Genomic DNA, 25,667 nt, shown 5'->3' on the forward strand with positions numbered 1-25,667 from the left:
ATGGTGGTTTAACGGCAGGTGCACACGGGTTATTTCCGCATACATTCTTAAAGAATGCAGATGGGTCAAAGTTTGAACCACAAAGTTAACATACAACCAGTGTGAAGATGAAGGACCCACTGAGCAGCTGTGCTGTGAGTCGATACCTGTTTCATTCTATTACCCCTTACAAACATGTTAAACAATCAACTTCATTTCAGTCTGTTCTAGAACAAATGGTATACAGATTTGATTTGGTTTATTGTAGGTCCAGGTTTAGATCACGGCTATTTATTGTATTCCATTTCTTAATTAAACTTTTTTACTTCTTCATTTTGTTGACCTTAAATCATTTTAAACGTCTACAGTATACATGCATGTCTCTTTTCTCATTTCTTTATTTACCCTGTGTAAAGCAGTTTGAATTGCCATTGTATGGAATGTGCTATATAAATGATCTTGCCTATTGTTCTTTATATACTTCCACATGTTTCAGTACAATCTGCTGTATCAGGACTTGAAAAGGCTATCCAAGAATGGAGAATATTTCTGTAAAGAGCTCTTGGTCGTGTTTCAGCTAAGGTACTGTAACATTTTGACTGCTACCTCACAAGTTATGTACAGTTTGTTTGTTGTTCTACTTTGAAATACCCATATACCTTTGATTCACCAGAGAAGAGAATAGAGAGAAAGTAATATATGAAGGCATATTGGATACAACTTTAATGACCTAAGTAGTTACTGTTTTACTTGTTTCTGGACAAAGGGGATGAATGGACGAATGACTCTGCTTTCTCAAACTCTATAGCTATCCACAGTCTTTCCAAATAAGCATTTGGTTTTCTGTGATGTGTTGTTTAATGGTTGTCGTGAATTCTGCTGATTTAAATAGGTAACGTTATCTGGCTGACACAGATTAAGTTTAGTTGAAATTGTGAGACAGCCAGAATGGGTTAAAACAAATGATTAACATGTGTCACTGTTTTTTAGCGAAAGTGCATGAATTTATTGCTGTCATTGAGTTACATAATAGCTGTCATTTCAACCTATTTTTGCAAAGAGAACAAAAACTGAACATACAAATATAAAATACAACAAATATAATTACGTTTCTATATACACCGATCAGACACAACATTAAAACCACCTGCCTAATACTGTGCAGGTCCCCCTCGTGCCACCAAAACAGCTCCAACCGGCATTTCTGAATATCAATCTGATATTATATTCTTCTCACCACAATTATACAGAGCGGTTATCTGAGTTACTGTAGACTTCGCCAGTTCAAACTAGTCTGGCTATTTTCGATTGACCTCTCTCATCAATAAGACATTTCCGTCTGCAGAACTGCCGCTCACTGCATGTTTTTTATTTTTGGCACCATTCGGAGTAAATTCTAGAGAAAATCCCAGGAGATCAGCAGTTACTGAAATACTCAAACCAGCGCATCTGTCACCAACAATCATCCATGCGATTATCTAATCAGCCAATCATGTGGCAGCAGTGCAGTGAATAAAATCATGCAGATATGGGTCAGGAGTTTCAGTTAATGTTCACATCAACAATCAGAATGGGGAAAAATGTGGTCTCAGTGATTTGGACTGTGGCATGATTGTTGGTGAAAAAACTAACATTCCTGGAATTTTCTGGGAACCAAATGTTGTTAGGTGGGATGCTGCTAAAAACAAAATATATCATGTCATTGAAAATGTTGTTAAGGAAAGTATAAATCTAAACACAAAGTCGGCGGGGCCAACAAAAATATTCTGACTGCTAAGCCCTGGCCAGTTTTTCAATTTATTTTATTTATTCAGTGATGACAATACTAAATGTAATGGGCCTTATTCATGAAACAAGAGCAGAATGTATTTCTGTGTAAATTGTTCATATATCCATTCTTGTATAAACTGCAACAATTTACACCAATTTTTTTTTACATAAAATTTACATAATATTTGTTCTGACCGTGTTTTTTGAATAAGACCTGATTTGAGATGCTGGAGAAATGCTAATGCAGGCCATTATGCTCAAAACCTTTTTTTTTTTTTTATTTAGATCTGAACTTGAGACCAACTATTCCAAAGGACTTCAGAAGATTGCAGGCAAACTCCTTAAAGTTACCAAAGAAATGAGTGACAGGTGAGTGACCACACCCCCGCTAACCCCCAGTTACATTTTGATTTAATGTTTGATGCACTTGCCTTGCAAACTTTAACGTTTGTTCTCATTGACTGTGTTTTCTGTTTACAGCTCCACATACCGCGTGTGGTCCTTCATATCAGATGAGATGTATGCCTCTGCAGATGCCCACCGGTATGAGTGACACTACACTGGATGAGATTAATTTCAATGTTCACTTGTACTATGGCTCCTACGTAGGGTTAGGGGTTAATCTTAGGATAAATTCAAAAGAATTTCATTCAAAACGGTGATGTCTCTCTTTCTTCCGTAGCACACAACAGTGATTTTTCTATTGAAATCATGGTTTTGTTCAGGGTTTGGGTAAGTGGTTAGATTTGATGGTTTGAGGTTAAACTTAGGGGGGAAAAATGTGTTAACATATTTCGTTGGTTTGTTTATTTTATAATAAAATTATAAAGTGAGCCACTTCCTAGGAACCCCCCATAACACCTTAGCAACCACATAGCAACACCCTGGCAACCACCCACAAATTCCTAGTATTGTGGTTGTTAGTTTCACATGGCCAAGCACCACTTGTGTTTTCTTTTCGAGATTATTTTTGATGTGGGTTGGTTTGTATGCTTATCTGACTTATTCTTTTAGGATACTGGGAAATGCTCTCAACCAAGATGTTATTCTTGAAGTTCGGCAAATCTTAGATGAACACACGAAAAGAAAACGACCAGTATGTCATTACAAATTTTTTCTCTCATACAAATGCGCAAAGTGACATTTACAAGACCACTGGCACACCAAGTTAAATGAAAATGTGCCTTATTTGTACACAGCTTGACAATGCCATTGACAAATCAGGAAAACTTGTTCTCACAAACTGGAATGAGCAAATTAAGGTAAGGAAACACTGCTATAAAATCATAAAGTGAAGATTTACAAGACTTCTGTTAATCTGAACAACTACTGCTAAGGCTGGTTTTAGTTTATGCTTATTTGAGTCCAACCATATTAGGGTGAAATGTAAAAGATCTGTGTGCTGTTTGTATTGACTAACTTAAATATGAATGCTGCTTGTTTTTGCGGATGTCATAGAAAAGTAAATTAGATATTATTTTTAAAACTTTACTTTTACTAATTATGTTTACTTCTATTCACACACTTTTTTGGAATCTGTCTGCACTGTTTTTTTAATTGTTATTTGTAATGTGCCGTGTAATTTCTGCACCTCTAGTGGCACAAAACTGAACTGCAAAAATTATTGTTTTGTTCAAAAAGGTTTCCCACACACCCACCCCACTTCTTCCATTGGTCATCTGAACATATAGTCCCACCCCAAACTCATGCTATTGGTTTAGCCAATGTTGCAATGTCAGGCTGATTCTCAAACAACCAGAGCAATGTTTTTTATAGTGCCACAGTGAACGTAAATAAAAATGACACTTAACTTCAAAAACAGTTCAACGTTTTAAGGCAGTGGTGGCTCAGTGGTTGAGGCTCAGTGTTACTGACCAGAAGGTCGGGGGTTCAAGCCCCAGCACCACCAAGATGCCACTGTTGGGTCCTTGAGCAAGGCACTTAACTCCAAGTTGCTCCGGGTGGATTGTCCCTGTAATAAGTGCACTGTAAGTCGCTTTGGATAAAAGCGTCTGCCAAATGCATAAATGTAAATGTTTTGTGCTCTGCCGATCTGTTTTTGAATACAAGAACGCGTTCAATGTAAACAGCCATTACTAGGTAACTATTTTCAGAAATTATATATTTTTTTCACAGCTGAAAAAGAAACTGATTGGATTAACGAGAGAACACGAGGCCCTCTTCAGCTTTGTCGAAAAAAATAAGCAAATCTGTACAGAAAAAGAAAAACAGAAGGTAAACTTTGCTCATTAATTTAGCACCACCAAAATGATGTGTTTGATTCCAAAGGAATGCCCGTATGCATAAATATAAACAATACCTGAGCCAAATCCAGTCCATTTTTGTCCAGATGTTCAACAGATTGACTAAATCTGCAGAGCTGCAGACCAAAGTTGATGAGGAATATTTCAACGCCAACATGGACGGTCAACACATTCAACTGAAGTTAGAGAACACACTGAAAACATGCTACAAGGTTCGTGCTATTGTTCTCATCTTAATACATCACAATAAACATCACTATCCAATTAGGGATGGGCAAAGTGTCCAATTTCGAAATATCGTGAATCAAAATAAATGACAAACCATATCGAGGCAAGATTCGAAATTTGCAACACTGTTTTCTACCCATGAGCTCATAAATGAAATGACTTGTCAAACATTAAAATCTGTCTGTTGGTTTTTCTACACTATTTAGAGGGTTCACACAAGGTCTTAAAGTGCTTGAATTCAGCTTTTAGAAATTTAAGTACTGGAATACCTGGAAAATAGCCTTGCTTTGTTTAAAGTGACAACAAGTGCTTGAAATTAAAACAGAACTTTTCTTTGCGCAATTTGTGTCCATCAAAGATGAGATCTGCGTGGATGCCACGGAGAATAGCGTGAAGCCTCCACACTCACTATGTCTCCTCGGTAACGCGCTCAACAAACCACGTGATAAGATGCGCAGATTGACGGTCTCAGATTTGGAGGCACCTGAGATCCGTCCTCCGCCACCCGAATTGAGGAGAGTCACTACGCCACCACGAGGATTTAGAGCGCATTGGGAATTGGGCGTTCCAAATTGGGGAAAAAAAATACTTGAAATGGAAAACACAATTTGGGGGAAAAATTTAATGTAGAAAAAAATTAATAAAATTGATTTCATACTTAAAAAGTTAAAAACTTGAAGCAATGTTCACTTATTTGAGAAACTCTTCAAGGAAACATGCTTTTTTTTAAATTTATTATTTACATTTATATATTTTACTTTGATAAATAATGTGTTCAATAGCATATTACCTATTTTTTTTATTGTGTATTAGAGCACTTTATTCTGATGAGAAATTGTGCATTTTTGTTCAAACAATTTTTCCAAAAAAAAGAAACAATTTTCTATCATACTTTGTCATTTATTTGTTGTTATACACTTATAAAGATATAAAGATATCGAATCTCACTTGACTTGAATCGAGATCATAACGAATCGTGAACCTCATATCATACATAAAACCAACCATATTGTCCCGCACCTATTTCTTATACATCTGTTGCTGCTCATATGTCATATATTATATTTCAGATTGTTCAGGAACTTGAAAAGCAAAGAATAGAGACTCTATCCAACACGCTGGATAAGTACAGTCTCTTCATGAGCGTATATGCACAGACTGTCATTCATGTAAGTAACAAGTTATTAAAGTAATTACACATAATACTAACTAAAGTCAACATGAAATAAAAAATGTATCCTATTTACTTTATTAATGCACATTTCTGGTTTTATTGTGCACAATTTATCATGGCAATTAATCACGCCTACCTTACATTTCATGTTGACTTTATTAATAATAATTCTGGTTGCCCTGGCAATAGCCCTGGGATGTGCTTCCTCAAAAGTACCAAAAGAATCATTAATGGAATCATTAAGGAACCGGAATTGTTAGGTGGAACCAAAATCTGACCCAGAATCATTACATTTCCTTCCCTACAAATTGCCTCTTGAGCTGGAACATATTCTAAGTACAATCTCTTTTCTCTTTTAGAACTAGCAAATATTCCCTTGATTTGATTAGATCTTAAAGGAAGTGATTAAACTGACAGTATTTTTTGCTAATAAAACACATTTCCTGAATGTTTTTGCCGATAGAGTCACAAACAGATTGAGCAGGCCCTTAAGAAAGTTGACGTGGAGAAGGACCGATCACTGATCGAGGACATCGGCGCTACAGAAGAAGATAACAAAGCTGAATTTCTCATCGCTGACTACTTTGTAAGGCTTTCAATGAAAGGAGTGTGTGCACTAAAAATTCTGTTTGCAGGAATTCACATGTAATGTGTAGATGTGTGTGTGTGTGTGTAGGAGGAAGAAAGTAAATCAATCATGACAAAAGAAAGACGAAAAGACGCCATCAAGTCTAAACTTCAGCGATTAGAGGACTGCATCATAAAAACAAAAAGCGAAAGAGAAGGTGTGTTAGAAAGTGGATAGATGACACTTTAAAAGAGCAGGTTGCACTTATTTCAAATTTTTTTTTTCTTTATTATTATTATTTATTTTAGTTTTTTAGAGGAGAAATTAAGTAAATAATGACAGAATGTATATGTATATTTTTGGGGTGAACTATTTCTTTAAATAAGGCTGTTTTTTCCCACAAAGAACTTATTGGTGGTCTTATCGTTATTTCCTATAATTGCAAACAGCTTACTATTTCTTGTCTGTACTGTTCAGAGTACATGACATTAAAAGCTTAACACTGACACACAGATCTGTATTTCAGGACTGGAGAAAATGTTCAAAGTATACACTGATCAACCGAACATCTCAAATAAAAAAAATCTAGAAGAAACTGAACAGTTACTTGAAGAGGTAACCGTCTGTATGAGTCAATGAATCTCGCTGTCCCTTTAAAAATTCAAATGGTATATAACATAAAAATGTTTTTACTATCCATATCTTAACTAATCTCTCCCGGTATTAGGTCACCCTTAAACTGGACCTTCTGGAGGCCACGTGCTGTAAACTGAGCCAAGGCCTGGCAGAGTTAGAGGGTAAACCAAAATCCCGACATCCATTCAGTGACAGTATTACTAAATGGAAAGACAAGGTGAGTTTGACACCTCCTCTCCTAAAAGTAACCTGTTTAGGTTGTTAAGTACTAGCAACATACATGTATTGACCACATGCACACTAATAATGGCATTTAATGGAATAGTTCACCCTAAATTAAAAGCGTGTCGTCATTTACTCAATTTACTCACCATCATGCTGTTTCAAACCTGTATGATCCTTAAATTAATATCTTGATAGATCTTTTCAATAATGGCAGTGGATAGTGATTCACTTTAATGCTTAAAAAAGACCCAAATGTAGTCTATCCGGCTCGTGCATCATATTTCAAGACTCCTGAAGGCATACGATGGAAAACAACCCAAAATGAGGGTAATTTTGGTAATTATTCAGTGAAAATCTGGATGTCCATTGTTGTTAAGGTTAACCATTATGACCGAATCATTGAGTCAGTGAACTGGATCATTCTGAATCGTGAATTGGACCAAACGGTTCATTAAAAAAGAATCTGCTCAAAAGAAAGATTTGTTCAAAAGTCGTAGAGTCTGCTTTTATGGTGGCTTTTTTCGAGCTTGAAAAACTGTGGTTGTAAGAAAAAGAGTGTTACATTTCTCCTTTTGTGTACCACAAACAAAATGTATATAAATAACAGCATTCGTGTTCATAAGGACATGATGGTGAGTCATGTTCATGTTTTTCAACTCTTTCCTTGTTTCGCTCCAGGACAGTGAGCACAGTGTCGTGCAGCTTTCTCGACCGGTGAGGATCAAAATGACACAGTTTAAATCACTGCAGTCTAAGAGGAGCTCTGTGATCTATAAGGGACCCGCAAAGAGTGTGACAAACAGCCCTGACATCCCAAATGAAGATCCCTTGACTGGAGCGACTGACCTCGTACAAAACACAGATGATGATCAACAGAGCAATGCGGTTAATGGAACCATTGCCCTTTCAGGATCAGAAGAGAATAAAGGTCTTTTAACTTATTCTTAAAGGAATGTTTTAGGTTCAGTACCAGTTAATCCTAATAGACAACATTTGCAGACGGCTCTCACAGTGAAATCGGAAACAGGAGGTTGACTTTTCTTTCATTAAAATCAGTCTGTGCTTACTGAAATTCAAAACACTGCCCCCAGTGGCCAAAAGCGGTAAATGTTGTTGGGCATAAGAGCATGTGTGAGCTCCATTTTCTGGGTGAAAATTTCCACAGAGGAGCGCCAAAAGCGAGTTGTAAAGTGAGTTTTTTTTCAGCTCTACAGGCTGTAAAATGGTGAAAATGAATGCATATTTCATAAACTGTACCCTCAACCCTAACACCAGACTTAAACCTAAGCATCAGTGGGTTCAATGCAGCCTACGACCTAAATTCATGTAACTTATTTTTCAAAAGCGATTACATCCTGGTTTAACCTGGGATCTGAACCCGGATCTCCCACATTGCTTGTAAACACACCAGAGCCGATGCAAAAATGTCTGATGACATTAGGAGTCTGCATTATGTGGCCAATCTTAGGATGCCGGAACTCTTGGAAACAACATGCTGACTTCCTGCTATGATGTGATCATATTGGCATTTGTGCCATAATGTTGATTATCACAGAAAATAATGTTGACTTGTTCCTCATAAAATAAAAGCTAAAATCGTACAAAAGTTAATTCCAATATTGCAAATTCTTTGCATTGGCGATGCAACGCCTGCAAACCCTAAAAGCCAGGTAAAGAAGCACAATTTATGACACCAGTGTTGTCAGATTGTACTGCTGATTTGAAATATGTTCTTTGTATCATAATCTTGACCAACTGTTTTTGAGATTTTGGTGTTTATTCATTCAGTTAGACAGGAACTGCACTGGCATGACTGGAAATAACCTCCCGAGAGCATTCCAAAGATGGCCGACAGCTGAATGACTTGCTAGAAAGTCTCTTGTCCAAGATATTTTTGTGATAATCAACATTATGCTACAAATGCTGTTGACTGACTTTAGCTTGTATTTTTTATAAAAAAAATAAAAATAAATCAAATAAAAAAAAAAATGCACAAGAGGCTGTTCTATACTTTTAAACAGGGAAAAGGGTGTTTCAGGCAGGATGCAGTGTCTTATTGCTTTTATAAAAAAGCAGCAACAGCAAAATGATAGAAGATTCCTGGCTAATGTTCAACAAATTTATAGGCTAACTGACAATGAGTGTTGCACGGCACACAATGACAATTTCAAAATACATCACAGATTTCAGGCTATGTTTGACAATCAAATGACAACATTATGCAAAGTATTTCGAAGTGCGAAGGAACAGATTATTCGCTATCTATCAACAAGCTCTGTTTACCTTAGCATAGCGAAAATTCGCGTGTGAATAAAGCGTTGAAATCCACGCGAAATTCGCGTAGGGAAGTTATTCGCCACCGGAAGTCGATCAGGAAATTCCATTGAGATTACTGTATTTCTCCCGCGGAATTTTGTGAAATACAGCTGGCAAAGTTGATCTTATGAGTAAATCCATGTCCTCTGCTTGAACTACCATACTCGAAATAAAGTTGAATTTAGAAGAAAGCTAATGATATTCACATACACACACACAAACTACCGTTAATGAGCTCAACGACTTGATTGGTCCCATGACGATGTTTATTTAAGAGGTCATCATAATTCTTATAAACAAAACTATTTATAAAATAGAACAAATATTTAATAATCACAATAAAGCACAAACATATTTAATTTATGGTGCATTTTCTATGGTTAACTCGTGTTTATTTGGTGTCATTTGAAATTGCCCTATCTAAAGAAACTCATAGTCCATAAACAAATTTTGTTTTTTTTAAATTATTATTCTTGAATCAGGTGCAGAATTCAGCTGTATAGGTAAATGCAAGGTTTTATACAGCTTTACATCGGAGAGAGAGGACGATTTAAAAATTAACGAAGGTAATAATTTAGTTATAGCCTATAATCTAAATACAAAGATCCACAGCAAACACCTGCTTTCTATTGACTTTTCTTCTTTAACCCGACAGGAGACATACTCGATATCTTTCAGAAAGAGGACACCGGCTGGTGGTTTGGTGAGCTGAATGGACAGAGAGGACACTTTCCTTCTACTTATGTTGAAGAGCTGCCTGTTTTTACTGCGGAAAAATCATCTGAAGCTTAGATCCGGTTTGGAGCATGTGATAGAAAAGATCAATGACCTCAATTTTTTCCAATATTATAACTTTGAGATGCTTTAAATGTGATTTTGACAGCACAATATAGTTTTCAGTTTAATATAATATATGCTGCTAATGTCATGAACGTCTTGCCAATATAGTATAAAACAAAAATCAAAGAAAATTCAAACATCTCAATAGTTAAAATTGTTTTATTGTAGATTTACTCTTACAAGTTTATTATTGATATATATATATATATATATATATATATATATATATATATATATATATATATATACACACACACACACACTGCATGCATACATACATACACACAGCCAGCAAGTTTGGAATAATGTACAGATTTTGCTCTTATGGAAAGAAATTGGTACTTTTATTCACCAAAGTGGCATTCAACTGATCACAATGTATAGTCAGGACATTAATAACACGAAACATTACTATTACAATTTGAAAAAAAAAAATTCAAAAAATTACTACGGTACTTCAAAGAGTTCAACAAAAAAACTCTTCAATTATCTTTTGTCCAATATCGGTGTTCTTTGCCCACTCCAACCTTTTCTTTGCAGTTCTTCCCATAAGGCACACCTGAGTCTTCTCTTTACTGTTGCACATGAAACTGGTGTTGAGCGGGTAGAATTCAATGAAGCTGTCAGCGGAGGACATGTGAGGCGTCTATTTCTCAAACTAGAGACTCTGATGTACTTATCCTCTTGTTTAGTTGCACATCTGGTCTTCCACATCTCTTTCTGTCCTTGTTAGAGTCAGTTGTCCTTTGTCTTTGAAGACTGTAGTGTATTCTATTGTATAAAATCAAAGTTTTTTGGCAATTTCAAGCATTGTTTAGTCTTCATTCCTCCAACAATGATTGACTGATGAGTTTCTAGAGAAAGCTGTTTCTTTATTGCCAATTTTGGCCTAATATTGACCTTAAGTCATGCCAGTCTATTGCATACTGTGGCAACTCAAAAACAAACACAAAGACGATGTCCAGCTTCATTTAATGAACCAAATAGCTTTCAACTGTGCTTGATATAGTTGCAAGTGATTTTCTAGCACCAAATTAGCAATTTAGCATAATTACTCAATGATAAGGTGTTTGAGTGATGGCTGCTGGAAATGGGGCCTGTCTAGATTTCATCATAAATTACTTTTTTCAAATACTGATGGTGCTGTTTTTTTTAGTATCTGACTATACTTTGTGATGAGCTGAATGATGCTTTGGTGAATTAAAGTACCAATTTCCTTCTGAAACAGCAAAATCTGTACATTATTCCAAACCTTTGGCTGCCAGTGTGTGTATAATATATATATATATATATATATGTTAAAATGCAAATAAACCATTGAATGGACAAAAAAACTGAAATCAGATGTTTAAAATGTTGTCATAATAATTACAGATGATGCAGGTAAATAAAATGATATATTTGATAATTATGCCTATAAATATGTTGTCTTGGTCTCTGACAGTTTCAAATGATCACACAAAGTGGTGATGGCTCTAAAACGAATAAGTCATCGGCACTTCATCAGTCAGGCCATCTTTGCACTACTGTGAAGTGCCACAAACTCTCTCCTGACATTCGCGAGGAAAGCAGAAAAATTGTTGGTCTCCTGCAGTCTGCGCTCTAGATGTGCCATTTTCTCTAGAGAAGGATCACAGGAGATGACTGGGGAAAAATAACATTATTAATATTAAAATTCATGTAGCTCATTTAAAAAGAATATGGTTAGCTGTATAACATGCGTAACATGCCAATGTATTTATGATCAACCAATCATCAGATTCATTTTGAATCTGATCGGTTGAAATGATGGTTCCTCTGATTGAGAAAATAAAACATTAAAGTTATGATATTTCATCAATATTTAGATACATTTGTATAGGAAGTGTAGATGCTTTTACAGGTCACCATTTTTCATCATTTTAACCACCTTTTTACTAGTTCATCTTAAAAGGTTATGTGGTGTGACAAATACATTTTTTAAAGTCTCTAAATTAATACAAGGGCATAACAATTATAAAAGAATTAGCTAAATGCTATTTAGATGGAGTATAACATGTCACCCTGCATGACATGCCAATTTCCCAAAAGTCTTTAATTAAATTATTTAAAAAAACTAAATGCTTGTGCACAATCAAAACATTGGTTTAATTCAACAAGACTTGATTTAAGCAATAATGAGCAATTAAAAAGATCAAAAGATGCATATTCACTGTTGTAAACGCCCTCCGCATCAAGCTGTAGGAGGAATGTATGGACAATGTCTGGATCTTTACGACTGATGTTCCTGAAGACAAACTGGAGCTTCTCACCTTCACATAAAAAAATGTTGTTGGTACATGGACAAACCTTACCATCAGTTTATATGTGGATGAAGTAGAAAGTAGGCTTTACCTTGGATTTTTCTGATCTCAAGATTCAGGTGTTTTTGAAAGACATCCTTACATTTGTTCAGCTTCTTCAGTCTGTCTTTGTTGGCTTTATTTTGTGACTGAATCACTATAAAAATGTATGAAACAACCACATAAAGAAAATTACTGACGTCCATTTTTAGTAGCTGCGGTTCCACATACATAACTGCAAGATTTCCGAATCAAACTCTGGTTTAGATTTTATGTCGCAGAGCACTGTGCTTATTCACTTAAAGGGAAAGTTCATGCAAAAATGAAAAACTCTGTCACCATTTACTCGCATGACTTTCTTGGCGCTTTTTATTGGAATATTGGTGCTTTTTTTTATGTCCCTTACATTCTGCCTAACTCATCCTTTAGTGTTCCATGAAAGAAATCCATATGGATTTAGAAACAACATGAGGGTGAGTAAATAATGGGCAAAAAAAAATTAAAAAAAAAAAAATATATATATATATATTTCTTTTTCTTTCTTTTTTGTTGCATGAACTATACCTTTAAACTCTTTATTCTGAAGACTTATTTTTTTCTTGGGAATACAGTGGACCGATGAATCATGACTAGGAATGTGGATTAAAGAAAATAGGGAACATTTTGAGTTCATGTTGACTAAAAAAAGTGTAGTTAGTTTACTTAATAGAATTAAAGGCTGTGTCACTGAAGGAGAGGAACAAAAGAAGTACACACATTCCTTGTTTTTGGCCTGATCCATCTTCAACTTCTCAATCCTCTGAATTAAGAGTACTTTGTGGTGCTCCTTGTCTTCAATCTCTGACACGACCTCAAGATGTTCAACGCTCTTCTCTTTCAATAAAGACATTTTATCCTTCATATCTAATAAAAAGAAACCAAACAGTATAATCATTCCACTGCCCATTGCAGACAACACAAATATTACATTGCAACTTGTGTAGAGTCAGGCAAGTGTGCTTTTCACCTTCTTGGTAAGCATGTATTCTGTCAAACATGGTTTCATCCTCCTTGCATTTCTTTACGCAAGTATCTGTGTAGAGAAAAAAAACATATATACACTAATAAATAGGGCTGGGCAATACATTGAATATTCACAATATATTTCCATGACTCACAAGTGTTAGAACCTTAAGAAATGTATTTCAATAGCATCTCAGATTTAAACTTAAGAGAAAAAAAATCTGTATTATTTTTGGTAAGTTTGATTCATTTCATTCAAACTACGTTTCAATTAAAAAAATTAAAAATCAAAAATGTCTGTGGAAGTTCTTGTGTGGCATTGTCATGTATCAAAACATTTTAGTGTGAAAATTTGATGTTCAATAAATATAGACTTTTATTACTTTCTATTTTTATACTGATTTATATAAATAAAAAATCTTTTTGTGCTCATTTAGTCAGAAGCAGAGTGGAAAACATCCCTAGATTTTTACTGTATTTTACTTTGTGCATTAAACATTTTGAATCTGATTGGTTGAAATTATGGTTCCTCTGATTGAGATTTAAAAACTTTGACATCTTTTTTTTTTTTAAACAGTTACGTATTTCAGTTCAGGCTCCTATTATGTGAATGAACGAGGCAAATCCATAAATGCAAAAATACCCATCGCTTAAAACGTATAGCCACAATATGAAAACATCATACATGTTACCATGGTATTAGTGTAATAAAATTGCATATCTGTGTAAAGTTTAAGAACTGGTCCCATTCGCTTCCATTGCAAGTCCCTTCCTGTACATACAATTTTTGCATTTTGTCAAATAAAGGAGCTCAAGTATTGAATATCTTAAAAGGGCTGAAAAATATCAACAACAAATTTTTGTAATTTCGCAAAAATGTTGCCCTTCCAAACAATTTCAATACACTTCAATATACCAAATGCTTCCTTACCCAAGACAGACTTCATGTAGCGTCGGTGTTCTTGACAGAGCTCTGCAGCCGTGTCATTGAGCACCTCTCCTATTGCCTGATCGAGCAGTTTGCTCCGGATCTCCTCCAGTCTGCTGTTGAACTGCTCCACCACATTATAATCTCGTATAGAGGCCATACTGAGCTGCAAATCCAACCAAACAACAGCAGGTCAAATACAGGGTGTGATTTTTGCATATTATTACACACTGTCTAATCTAATGAAATCTAATCAAATCCAAATCTACTCTTGATCATTGTATCCCCCGGCCAAGGAAAACCAGGAAATATTTTAGGGAATTTTAAAACTGGGATTTCAAGACCTGAAAAAGTCATGGAAATGTATATACATTGGTGACTTTTTTTCTAGTTTTATTTGTATTATTATTATACTTGTTGATGTTGTTTGTTTGCATATTTGAATCAAACTCAGCCACAATATAGCCGTACAAAAAGGCAAATAGCCATGAAAACACGCCTTTACACACTGAGATCAAATTGTAAGAATATGTACACTGGTGGCCAAAAGATGGAATAATGTACAGATTTTGAGCTTATGGAAAGACTTTTATTCACCAAAGTGGCATTCAGCTGTTCACAATATATAGTCAGGACATTAATAACATGAAAAATTACTACTACAATTAGAAAAAAATGTGTCAGAACTTCTTAAACTACTTCAAAGAGTTCTCATCAAAAAATCCTCCATGTGCAGCAATGAGAGCTTTACAGATCCTTGTTATTCTAGCTGTCAGTTTGTCCAGATACTCAGGTGACCTTTCACCCCACACTTCCTGTAGCACTTGCCATAGATGTGTCTGTCTTGTCGGGCACTTCTCACACATCTTACAGTCTAGCTGATCCCACAAAAGCTCAATGGGGTTAAGATCCGTAACACTCTTTTCCAATTATCTGATGTCCAATGTCTGTTTCTTTGCCTACTTGAAACTTTTCTTTTTGTTTTTCTGTTTCAAAAGTGTCTTTTTCTTTGCAATTCTTCCCATAAGACCTCCTGAGTCTTTATTAGCAATTTATCATGATTACTCAAGGATAAGGTGTTGGAGTGATGCTGCTGTCTAGATTTGATAAAAAAGTACTTTTTTTCAAATACTGATGGTGCTGTTTTTTTACATAAGTAATGTCCTGACTATACTTTGTGATAGGTTGAATGCCACTTTGATTAATTAAAGTACCAATTTCCTTCCGAAACTGCAAAATATGTACATTATTACAAACTTTTGACCGCCAATATACATGCCTGTAGATGTGCAAATTAAATAAACACACACTCAAAAGGGAAAAGAAAAGGTTATAGGGGTTATATTACATAAAACCATAGTTGTCTAAAAGATAACGCAAGTTATTGGCTTGAGGATTTCTTAGCATTTTAAGGCATCAAGTTACTGAAACAGCATGTTAAATACATGCAGTTGGGATGTTTTTTTTTTTATTATTTAAACCTACATTTATAAATAATTTCAACAAAAGGATACAATTATTTAAAACAAATTATTAATTTCTTCCTCAATTATTAGACCAAATTTCACAATATCCCAGGAAATAACAGGTAGAGCAGATATGTGTTGTTGTTGTATCCAGTTTCTGCATCAGTATTGCACATTTGGCAAACGTTTAATAAGCATACTATTTTCAAATTATGTTCAGCTCTACAACATTTCATCGGCTAGTTGCTCTTTGTAAGATGATACCACTATAAAATCATTTAAATCACGAGCACTTTGAGAAGTCATAAGACTTCTGTAGACACTGTTTTATGTGTCGTCATTGCATACCTGTCCGATACCGTTTAAAATGTCTTTTTTCACATTTCTAGGCACTGCGACGAAGCTAATATTGGTTAAGTATCGTTTTAATAATCACAACATATATTTAAATTACTTACCAGTTATGTGGATTCAAAATAAAGGCACATTTATTCTTGTTGTTTTCAAAAATCCGCGCCAGGAACGTCAACAGTTGTTCAGGAAATGACGTCATAATTTAGTAGTAATTTCTACAAAATAGTAGCATTTTAGTGGAAGTGCTCACAAATATATATATATATTTTTTATTAACATTATTAAAATTAAATAATTTAACTATGCATTTATTTCCATCAAAAGGCGAAGCATTTATTGTGTATTTTTAACCCTTGTAAGTCAATTTAAAAATGTACTCAGAGGTCCTTAGAGGACAAAAATGTCCACGTCAAAAAACTGCCATAATAATATTATATATTAATATTATTTTCCACTTTCAACGAGTTTTGATTTTTAACAAAATATTCATTCATTTTCAGGAATTCAGGAGTGGCACAAAAAACAAAATCAAAAATGCAACAAATTAAATATTTTCCATTGACTAAATGCTGAGGAATATATATATATATATATATATATATATATATATATATATATATATATATATATATATATATATATATATATATCACAGTCTGGGATATGTCAGTGATTAGCAACAACATTGATTTGGATGCATTATTATGTTTTGTGCTGTGTCAGATAAAAAAAAACATCACACTCAGGGGGACAAAAATATCCATGTAAACAAACTGCCATAAAAATATTATATATTGATATTATTTTTCACTTTCACTTTTTTTTAACAAGCATCAGTCCTGATCATAACTATCAAATATCCATTAACTTTCAGGATTTTAGCCCTTTAAATGCCAGTTTGTTTACATCATGTCACTGTTGTTTACACAGTGTTATATACACACACATCCATACCAACACACCCACACAATTTTGACTGCATAATTTATTCAATTGGCCTGCAGTGCTCTATAATGATTACAAATGATGTGTCAAAAAATAAAAAAAATTATCAAAAAAAATATTTAAAAAAATTGCATAGAATATATTAATTGAAATGGTCACTACTGTGTCTCAAGCATTTCAACCTAAGGAGGCCTAGAATAAAAAAAAAGAGTATATTAAATGTTTTTCAGGGGGAATTTTTGCCCTTATATATATATATTTTTTTTTTCTTTCTGTTATTATGTTGACCTAAATTTTGGTCTGTTCCAAAAAAAACAAACATAAAAAAATTATATTTTTATTTTTTATGTTTGTTTTTTTTTTGGAACAGACCAAAATTTAGGTCAGTATATACTTAGTTATGTACAAGGCAATGGGAACTGTTAAACGTTTTGTTGTTTGTCTGTACAAATGGCCAACTTTATGATTTTTAAAAATATTATTTTCTATTTATTCCACTATTCTGGCTATTGTATAGCATTTTGTGCATGTTCCGTTTTTGTTTTTGTTTTGTTTTTATCCTCCATATTGCATTCGTGCCCTTTTTGACCCGGGCGATGTAAATATATATATATATTTTTTTAAAACACATAGTTTTAGGTACAGGAAAACAATATTTGGGACTTTGTCAGGACTATCAAAATGAACATAAATAATCATTTTAATTTTAAAAAACTTTTATAACTCCTTGTCTTTCCAGCCAACCCTGCTATTGAACACAATATCACCGTGCAGCTGGTTTCAACTACAGAAACGCCTTCCAAAACGGTCATAAATATAGGGGATAACCATTGATAACCAACTCAATTTCACAGACCACATCTCAAAGACAGAATGATCATGTAGATTTAGTACACACTACAATATCAGGAAGATAAGACCTTTCCTCTCTGATCATGCCACACCACCTCTTGTTCAGTCACTTGTCATAACTAGACTGGACTACTGTAACGCTCTCATTGCAGGCCTTCCTGCATGTGCTATTAGACCTCTGCAAATGATCCAGAATGCAGCAGCATGTCTGGTCTTTAATGAACCTAAGAGATCACATGTTACACCACTCTTTATCTCTCTATCTGATGCTGACATACAGAACAGTCATTGGGTCTGCTCAAGCATACTTATTATTTCTGCAGAACTACACGCCCACTAGATGCCTGCGGTCAGCTAAGGAACGTTGCCTTCATGTACCAACACAAAGAGGCACCAAAACACTTTCCTGTACGTTCGTCCTCATCGTACCACATTGGTGGAATGACCTTCCCAACTCCATCCGTGAAGGTGACTCACTTTCTGTCTTCAAAAAAACAGCTAAAAACACATCTGTTCCACGAGCTCTTAACCAGTCACTAAAAAATAAAATTTGTGAAACGCTAGTGAAACTTTGTTATACAGCAATGTTTGTACAACTGTCTCCTTAAGATGATTCACTTGTATTCCTCTTTTGTAAGTCAAAATAAATTGTTACATCTATTGTGTTTGCAGGTCATTTTGATTGCCACAGATGTAACAAACATAAAGGACACTAAAGACTATAGTTCATTAAAATGAACTATAGTCTAAAGGGTGTGTGGCAAGACAAAATGTTCAAGACACATCTGTAGACTGATCTGATGATGATCCAGCATGCAGTACACTCACTCATTAGCTGTCACGTTCAGTCTGCACATTTTTCCAGGACTCTTATTTTGAAGTTCTCTCCCTCACTACATTTCCCATAAGCCACTGCCCTGATCACTCCTTTATTGTCCCCACCTGTTTGTCATTCCCTCATCTAATCCTTTGTGTATATATACCCTTCAGTTTCTCCTAGTTTCTGTCAGTCCTTAGTGTTATGTTTTGAATGGTGGTGCTTGCGCCAGTGCTTGCGCCAGTGCTTGCGCCAGTGCTTGCGCCAGTGCTTGCGCCAGTGCTTGCTGCCAGTGCTTGCTCCAGTGCTAAAGGATTGAAAGTTCCTACTCCAGCGTCTCCTCTTGACTCCAAAGCACACCAAGCGTTAGATTAGCATTTGGTAGTTCATGCAGGTAAACAGCATAAAAGAAGTATTGATGTTGTGTAGTTAAAAAAAAAACCCCATTGATTTTAACTATTGAATTTTTTTTAGCACCTATAAGTTAATAGAAAATGCATTAAAATTACTATAGTAATTCTCACATTAGATGTTAATATAATTTTTTTAAATAATCTTATGTTCAAATAATATTTAATATAAACCTTAAAAATACATATCAACACATATATCACTCTGGTTTGGCTGTAGTTAATGTATATTTTTAAATGTCAATAGCATACTACATTAAATCATCTTGAGAATATGGCAAATTATGTATATTATTATTTCCAATACATGTGAAGTTTTACATATCAGAATCTTCAAGATTGCTATGCTGCCATGTTTGCACTAATAAAACACAGCATCATATACATTTGAAGCTGTAATATAAATATTTTACAATTGGCCAATCTTAATCAAAAACCTTAGCACAATAATATTTACACGACAGTTATCGCCCTCTGTTGGGTAGACTTGTGAATAGCATTTAGTTTTATTATGCGAAGGCGCCCGCTGCTACAATCCTTTATAATAAGCCTGATTTTCTCCATAATTATATTCAACTATATATTATAATATTAGATCATATCTCAGTCTTTATATATTTAGACAATTTATAAAGGTTGCAATAAACAATCAAATGAAAGAGCTGATGTTTAGAAATGTGGGAGAATTAATTAGGATATTACATTTAATATTATATATAGGCCTATATACCGTGAAACGTCACCACGGCACAAATACTGTTCATAAGCCACGCCTTCGCGCCATTAACATAAGCGTGACAGGTATACGTTATTAAAATAATAATATATATAAAATTCATTACATTTTACAGCTGTCCTTCATGAAAATTCATTACCATGACGAATCTGCTTTACGTAGGTCACAATAGCGATATTATTATACAGAACCAACAGCATTGCTTATTAACCATGAATAATACATATTTATGAGCTCTGTTTTCCCCGTATAAACATGAGATTCAAAAGTCTTATATATAAGTTATAAACTAAAATAAATGAATAAAGATAATAAATAATGCCATCTTGTGTCATTATGTCATTAATATGTTATTTTATTTATAATTTCCCCTCCTCCACCTTTTTTTTATTATTATTTATAGTTGTTATTTAAAAAAAACATTAGGCCTATATATATATATATATATATATATATATATATATATATATATATAATTTTTTTTTTTAAATAACAACAATAAAAAATAATAAAAAAGGGCGGGGTAGGGGAAAATTATAAATAAAATAACATATTAATGACATAATAACGATTACATTATTACAATATATATATAGGTATATATATATATATATATATATATATATATATATATATACACACATTTTGTTTAAACTTAAATATGGTGCAAATGATGCATAACTAACTATTAAAAATTAATTTTCACCACTGGCCTACATAAAAATCCGTCAACATTATGAATCAAACGTGAACAAAACCTGACCTCAAAAATAAATAAAATAATGGACTGGACGCTTCGCGAAGGTTACTAGCCTATTATTAGGCCTACTATAATGGTCCTCAGTGCGTTCGGTTCACGCCCCCCTTTGAAACAAGAAATCTAATAATCTATATCAAATATAATAATCGAAAATTAGTAAAAAAAATAAATAAAAAAAAACCTGTTTTACTGACTTATTTTTTTTAAATGTCAAAATACAATGAAAACTGAAAGAAAATGTACAATCTTCACTAAAAAAATATTTCAATTATGAACTTCTGTCACGGTTGTTCTGTTGTATTGTGAATATTTTCTATGTTACATAAATAGCCTAAAAAGGGGGCGCTTGGCCACTCAGAAATCCGCATTTATCTATCAGAAATGTGTATATCTCCTTGGAGACTAGAGCGATCATTTAAATAAAAACTGCAAGGATTCAAACATATGAATGGAAATACACCTCAGTCCTTATAAAAGTATTTTAAAAATCCTCATCCAGTAATATTAAACAACTGTGATTGCCCATTCTAGCGCTAAAAGGTAACAAGTGTCACGTGACAGCGCTGTCTATGCGCTCTTTCGGCCTTAGTCTGGACCTCTGAACTTTACTTTTTTTTAAACTTGATTAATTATACTGATCAGTGTTGGGTAAGTTACTCAAAAATAGTAATCAACTACAAATGACTAATTACTTCTCTAAAACTACTTTACTAATGACTTCATTGGACTTCATTACTTTTAAGTTACTTTCTAAAACACTTTTCCTCTCAACCAATTCAGACTAATATCTCTTTTTCCTCCTTGTTCATTGCTGTACAAAAGTCATGCACTCAGCAGCTCAAGTTTCTCCCTCACGTTACTCATTAGCCTCCTCACTCATTACAGGTCTATCATTCATGCTCTAAAATAATTCTACATCAATAATATTATTTCAAAAACATGTGTAACAGGGCCTGGGTAGCTCAGCGAGTATTGATGCTGACTACCACACTTGGAGTCACGAGCTGGAATCCAGGGCGTGGATGACTCCACGAGTGACTCCAGCCGGGTCTCCTTAGCAACCAAATTGGCCCAGTTGCTAGGGAGGGTAATCACATGGGTTACCTCCTCGTGGTCACTATAATGTGGTTAGCTCTTGGTGGGGCGCTTGGTGAGTTGTGCATGCTGCGGAGAATAGCGTGAAGCCTCCACACGCACGCTACGTCTCCGCTGTAACACGCTCAACAAGCCACGTGATAAGATGCGCGGATTGACGTCTCAGACATGGAGGCAGCTGAGATTTGTCCTCCACCACCCAGATTGAGGAGAATTACTACGCCACCACGAGGGCATAGAGAGCATTGGGAATTGGGCATTCCAAATTAGGGAGAAAAAAACATTTGTAATACTAATAATATACTTAAAAGTAATTCGATGAATAAAAAGTCAGTAACTTTAATCTGATTACAAGAATTTAAAATGCAACATAATACACTGCTATTTTTTTTGCCATAAAAGTAATTGGATTACAGTTACTATTTACTTTGTAATTGCATTACACCCAACACTGATACTGACAAACCTGAATAAACATTGAAATAAAAACGGACCTTTCTGCCATTCTTTACTCAACCTCGTCGTTCAAAACCAGTATGACTTTTTTAATAAAAAGGCTTTTACATAATTTTTTTAAAAATTTTTTATTGGGTAAAATATTCAATAACTTCACTGTTACACATTGTAGTGTCACCAAACTGTCCTTGTCTGCATGTTCCATTTTGTGGTCCGTTCTGCATAACGCGGCAGCTCATTTTTGCTTGTTGCAGCCCATTCGGTGACACGCAGGCCCGCTCGGTTCTCCTGATAGCCAGTCCACACTGATCGGCCCCAAAGTGCGTCGGCCCACCGGGAAAATGCCCGGTATGCCAGATTACCAGTCCAGCCCTGGTCTCACCCAAACGGCATCAACAGTTTTGGGCAGCTCCTCATTTACACGCAAGGAATGGAAATCCTTCTTCGTAACTGGAAAAAAATACAAGTATATTACTGCTAAATTTGTAAGAAGTGCTCGACAACACATGAATTGCAAAAGCACATTTTTCCCAAAATAAGTGTTGTATTATAACCAGCAGGAGACCATTGATGTGTGAACTGAATTTGGTGACACTACAATGTTTAACAGTGAAGTTATTGAATATTTTTGTAGTATCGCTTTTCGGTTATGCACTTTACAGACGGTCCCATAGTTGGGTCTCTCAGCCGCTGCGCATAGAGATTAATGTAATTTGTCCTGGGAGAAAGGCTCGTTTGGATGAATTGAGGTTGTAGCTCGTTGTCTACATTACTACTGTTGGAAAGAGGTGTCGTTTGTATTTTAAGAACGTTTTTGTAATTAGTTATTGATCCGAGAAGTTTGAAACTGGCATGACTGGCATGCAAGCGAGACTGGCTTGTTTAGCGTTGCGAGCTTTGCGCTGTCGGAAGTTGCGCATGCAGGATGCACTGCGGTGCAAGGCAAAAGTTTAAACAAGGTAGGAAAAATGCAGAAGAAAATAATAAATAAATAAACAAATAAATGATCGACTAGCCACTCTACGAAGGTTCCCTATTCACAAAATTAATAATAAAAGAAATCATGGACTGTGCGCTTTGCAAAGGTTGCAGGTTATAGCAAAATTATTAATAACCTAGTCAAGAATATCCACAAATTACGTGTATGCAAAATAAACATGAGCTTAATGGCTATTTTTTTTTTTACAAAAATAAACGAAAGTATAAACTGAAATTAATAATAAAAAAAAAAAAATAAATAATGAAAACATAACATTTCCTAAGCTGTCCTACAAGAACATTTGTGAACATGACAAATCCTACAATACAACAGAATTTAAAAATATAAAATATAGAGAGAGAAAAAAAGCAATAAATGGACGCTTAGCAAAGGGTACCATGGCAAATGTAATATTTACAAATCTAATAATAATAAAAAATAACATGGACTGTAATCGTCACAAAGTTTACTATAGCGAAATAATTAGTCATACTCATAACCTATGCCATCGCTTTATTAACATGACTAATGAATATTCACGACTCACAAGCTACGTGTTTACCACATAAACATAAGTTTGAGATGTCTATTTTATAATAATGACTATAAAAATAAGCTACATTTTATACACACACACACACACACACACACACACACGCACACACACACACACACACACACACACACACACACACACACACACACACACACACACACACACACACACACACATATATGGCACCAACAATCATGGCATAGTCCAGATCTCTGGGATCACAATTTTTCCCCATTCTGATGGTTGATGTGAACATTAACTGAAGCTCCTGACCCATATATGCATGATTTTATGCTCTGCACTGCTGCCACACGATTGGCTGATTAGATAATCACATGGATGATTGTTGGTGCCAGATGGGCTGGTTTGAGTATTTCTGTAAAAATGTATATCCATAGCTTACAACCGCTTCATGAACATGAGCTATGCATATCTATGAGCTATGTTTTCGCAAACGTCAACACGCCTAGATGAATATTCATGAGCTAAGCCTTTGCCGTAGTAGAATTCATCATGAGGTCCCTCTCCGGATGTGTTCACTGCAGGCGGTATTGATCCAGCAGCTCCTCTCCAGCAGCCGCGGTGAGGTGAGCGAGTCATAGCGGCTCTGACAGCAGCATCATGGCGGAGCATAGTGACTCCCCGGCGGCCGTCCAAACCCTGGAGCCGGCGGCGCTCACCACCACCACCATCTGGCCCATTGTCAAGGAGGCGTACGAGCTGCAGGAGGTGATCGGTGAGTTGCGGGCTCGCGAGTGGGGTTGGACGTGAGTTTGACCGCGTTTGTGGATGGAGTTTGTTGTTTTGGTGGGTGTCATAGAGAGAATGAGGGCCTACCGGCTTTTTCAGATGCACTGCCGATGACAGTAATGCAATGCGGATTTGACACATCGCAATAATGTCTTCACTTATTAAAAGGTGTAGCATCCATAATGCGGAAATTATTAAATTTTTATAAGATGCAATGTCATGTTTAGAAACAGATAGTGCGCGTGCTATTTCCTTCATTGATCCATGATGCTGGTTTCTAATTAAATATGTCCAAGACATCAGGAGGCAACTATGTAACAGTATGCTATTATGACAAAATACAGCAAAGGTTAAAGCGGGGCAGGTTGTCACAATGGAACGTGAAACAAACTATAATAGGCTTTCTTGCAAAATGTAAACAGTAACAGAATTATAAAAGCACAAAAATGCTGGTAACGTTAAAAAGAAACAAATTGTAAACGATTGTAGCCTACATATTTATGACATGTAAAACACATGTCACAATTTATGTGAAATTGTGACAACTAGCCCCGACTTGACTGAACAAAAATGCCCTTAATAACACAGTTAAAATAAAGTTATTTCACTATATAGTGGAACCTTGCCTCAATGTGTGCCAGTGTTGATTTATTGTGTTCACCTGTTTGCCCAACAGCTATAGCAAAAATACAGTGATAATTGAATATTAGTTTGAAGGATAGAATTCACAAAAATTAGTATATTTTAAGAGGGGTTTGAACTAGGTGTTTGAAACCAAAATAGAAAGCCACTGCTAGAGAAACATTTGAGTAATAGGACATATGGCTCAAAAACTTACACTTACTGAGATATAGCTCTTGTGACAACTTCCTCATAATAGGCTGATATTGTGTTCTATAGTGTTTCTGCAGTATACAGGCAGGTTTTCTGATCAGCACTTCTGCTGGTTCTTGCACTCCTTCGCACTGTCTGTCAAATTCTGAGGTGTCAATCATCTTCACACTGCAACCAATGCAATGCATTCCGCTCACGGCGCCCTCTGCTGGTAGTATTGTGCATATTACTTCTAATCCAATTATCACTGGCTATTAAAGGGACAGTTCACCCCAAAGTGAAAATTCAACAGTTACTCACCGTCATATTTTTCCAAACCTGTTTGATTTTATTTGTTCTGTATAGCGCAAAAATAGTTATTTAAAGCAGAATGTCCACTCTTTTCCATTTAGTGAATGGTGATCAT

At 35.1% G+C, this 25,667-nt stretch overlaps 2 protein-coding genes and 1 pseudogene across 3 annotated transcripts; 2 read left to right on the top strand and 1 right to left on the bottom strand.

The window, feature by feature from the left end:
* Positions 1 to 10,238, top strand: nostrin (nitric oxide synthase trafficking). 2 transcript variants are annotated; one of them, XM_052148555.1, is made up of 16 exons: positions 1 to 134; positions 476 to 561; positions 2,035 to 2,118; positions 2,230 to 2,292; positions 2,764 to 2,845; positions 2,949 to 3,011; positions 3,886 to 3,984; positions 4,100 to 4,225; positions 5,312 to 5,410; positions 5,879 to 6,001; positions 6,092 to 6,200; positions 6,510 to 6,598; positions 6,711 to 6,836; positions 7,523 to 7,772; positions 9,643 to 9,726; positions 9,816 to 10,238. In XM_052148555.1, the coding sequence occupies exons 1-16, from the start codon at positions 108 to 110 to the stop codon at positions 9,950 to 9,952; spliced, it is 1,647 nt and encodes a 548-aa protein (XP_052004515.1). In that variant the 5' UTR covers positions 1 to 107; the 3' UTR covers positions 9,953 to 10,238. The 2 variants fall into 2 exon arrangements, with proteins under 2 accessions (XP_052004515.1, XP_052004516.1); XM_052148556.1 differs by lacking the exon at positions 9,643 to 9,726.
* On the bottom strand, positions 10,205 to 16,252 carry LOC127658970 (kinetochore protein Spc25-like). Its single transcript, XM_052148559.1, has 7 exons — positions 16,176 to 16,252; positions 14,255 to 14,417; positions 13,328 to 13,393; positions 13,078 to 13,224; positions 12,374 to 12,478; positions 12,193 to 12,291; positions 10,205 to 11,644 (listed from the first exon to the last, which is right to left on the bottom strand). Exons 2-7 carry the CDS (start codon positions 14,409 to 14,411, stop codon positions 11,508 to 11,510), a joined length of 711 nt encoding a protein of 236 aa, XP_052004519.1. The 5' UTR covers positions 14,412 to 14,417; positions 16,176 to 16,252; the 3' UTR covers positions 10,205 to 11,507.
* An 8,032-nt stretch (positions 16,253 to 24,284) lies between these two features.
* LOC127658968 (STE20/SPS1-related proline-alanine-rich protein kinase-like) overlaps positions 24,285 to 25,667 on the top strand; it is an 88,893-nt pseudogene continuing 87,510 nt past the window's right edge.

Source organism: Xyrauchen texanus, chromosome 18, assembly GCF_025860055.1.
Source record: "Xyrauchen texanus isolate HMW12.3.18 chromosome 18, RBS_HiC_50CHRs, whole genome shotgun sequence".
NCBI lineage: Eukaryota > Metazoa > Chordata > Actinopteri > Cypriniformes > Catostomidae > Xyrauchen > Xyrauchen texanus.

What these genes read in the sequence shown, in the direction of transcription:
- LOC127658970 (XM_052148559.1), bottom strand. Translation starts at nt 14,411, where the DNA reads ATGGCCTCTATACGAGATTATAATGTGGTGGAGCAGTTCAACAGCAGA. An exon ending in CTACATGAAGTCTGTCTTGG is followed by an intron (nt 13,394 to 14,254) that starts GTAAGGAAGCAT and finishes TTCTCTACACAG; the next exon opens with ATACTTGCGTAAAGAAATGC. An exon ending in TCAGGCCAAAAACAAGGAAT is followed by an intron (nt 12,479 to 13,077) that starts GTGTGTACTTCT and finishes ACATTTTTATAG; the next exon opens with TGATTCAGTCACAAAATAAA.
- nostrin (XM_052148555.1), top strand. Translation starts at nt 108, where the DNA reads ATGAAGGACCCACTGAGCAGCTGTGCT. An exon ending in TTGGTCGTGTTTCAGCTAAG is followed by an intron (nt 562 to 2,034) that starts GTACTGTAACAT and finishes TTTTTTATTTAG; the next exon opens with ATCTGAACTTGAGACCAACT. An exon ending in GCCTCTGCAGATGCCCACCG is followed by an intron (nt 2,293 to 2,763) that starts GTATGAGTGACA and finishes TTATTCTTTTAG; the next exon opens with GATACTGGGAAATGCTCTCA.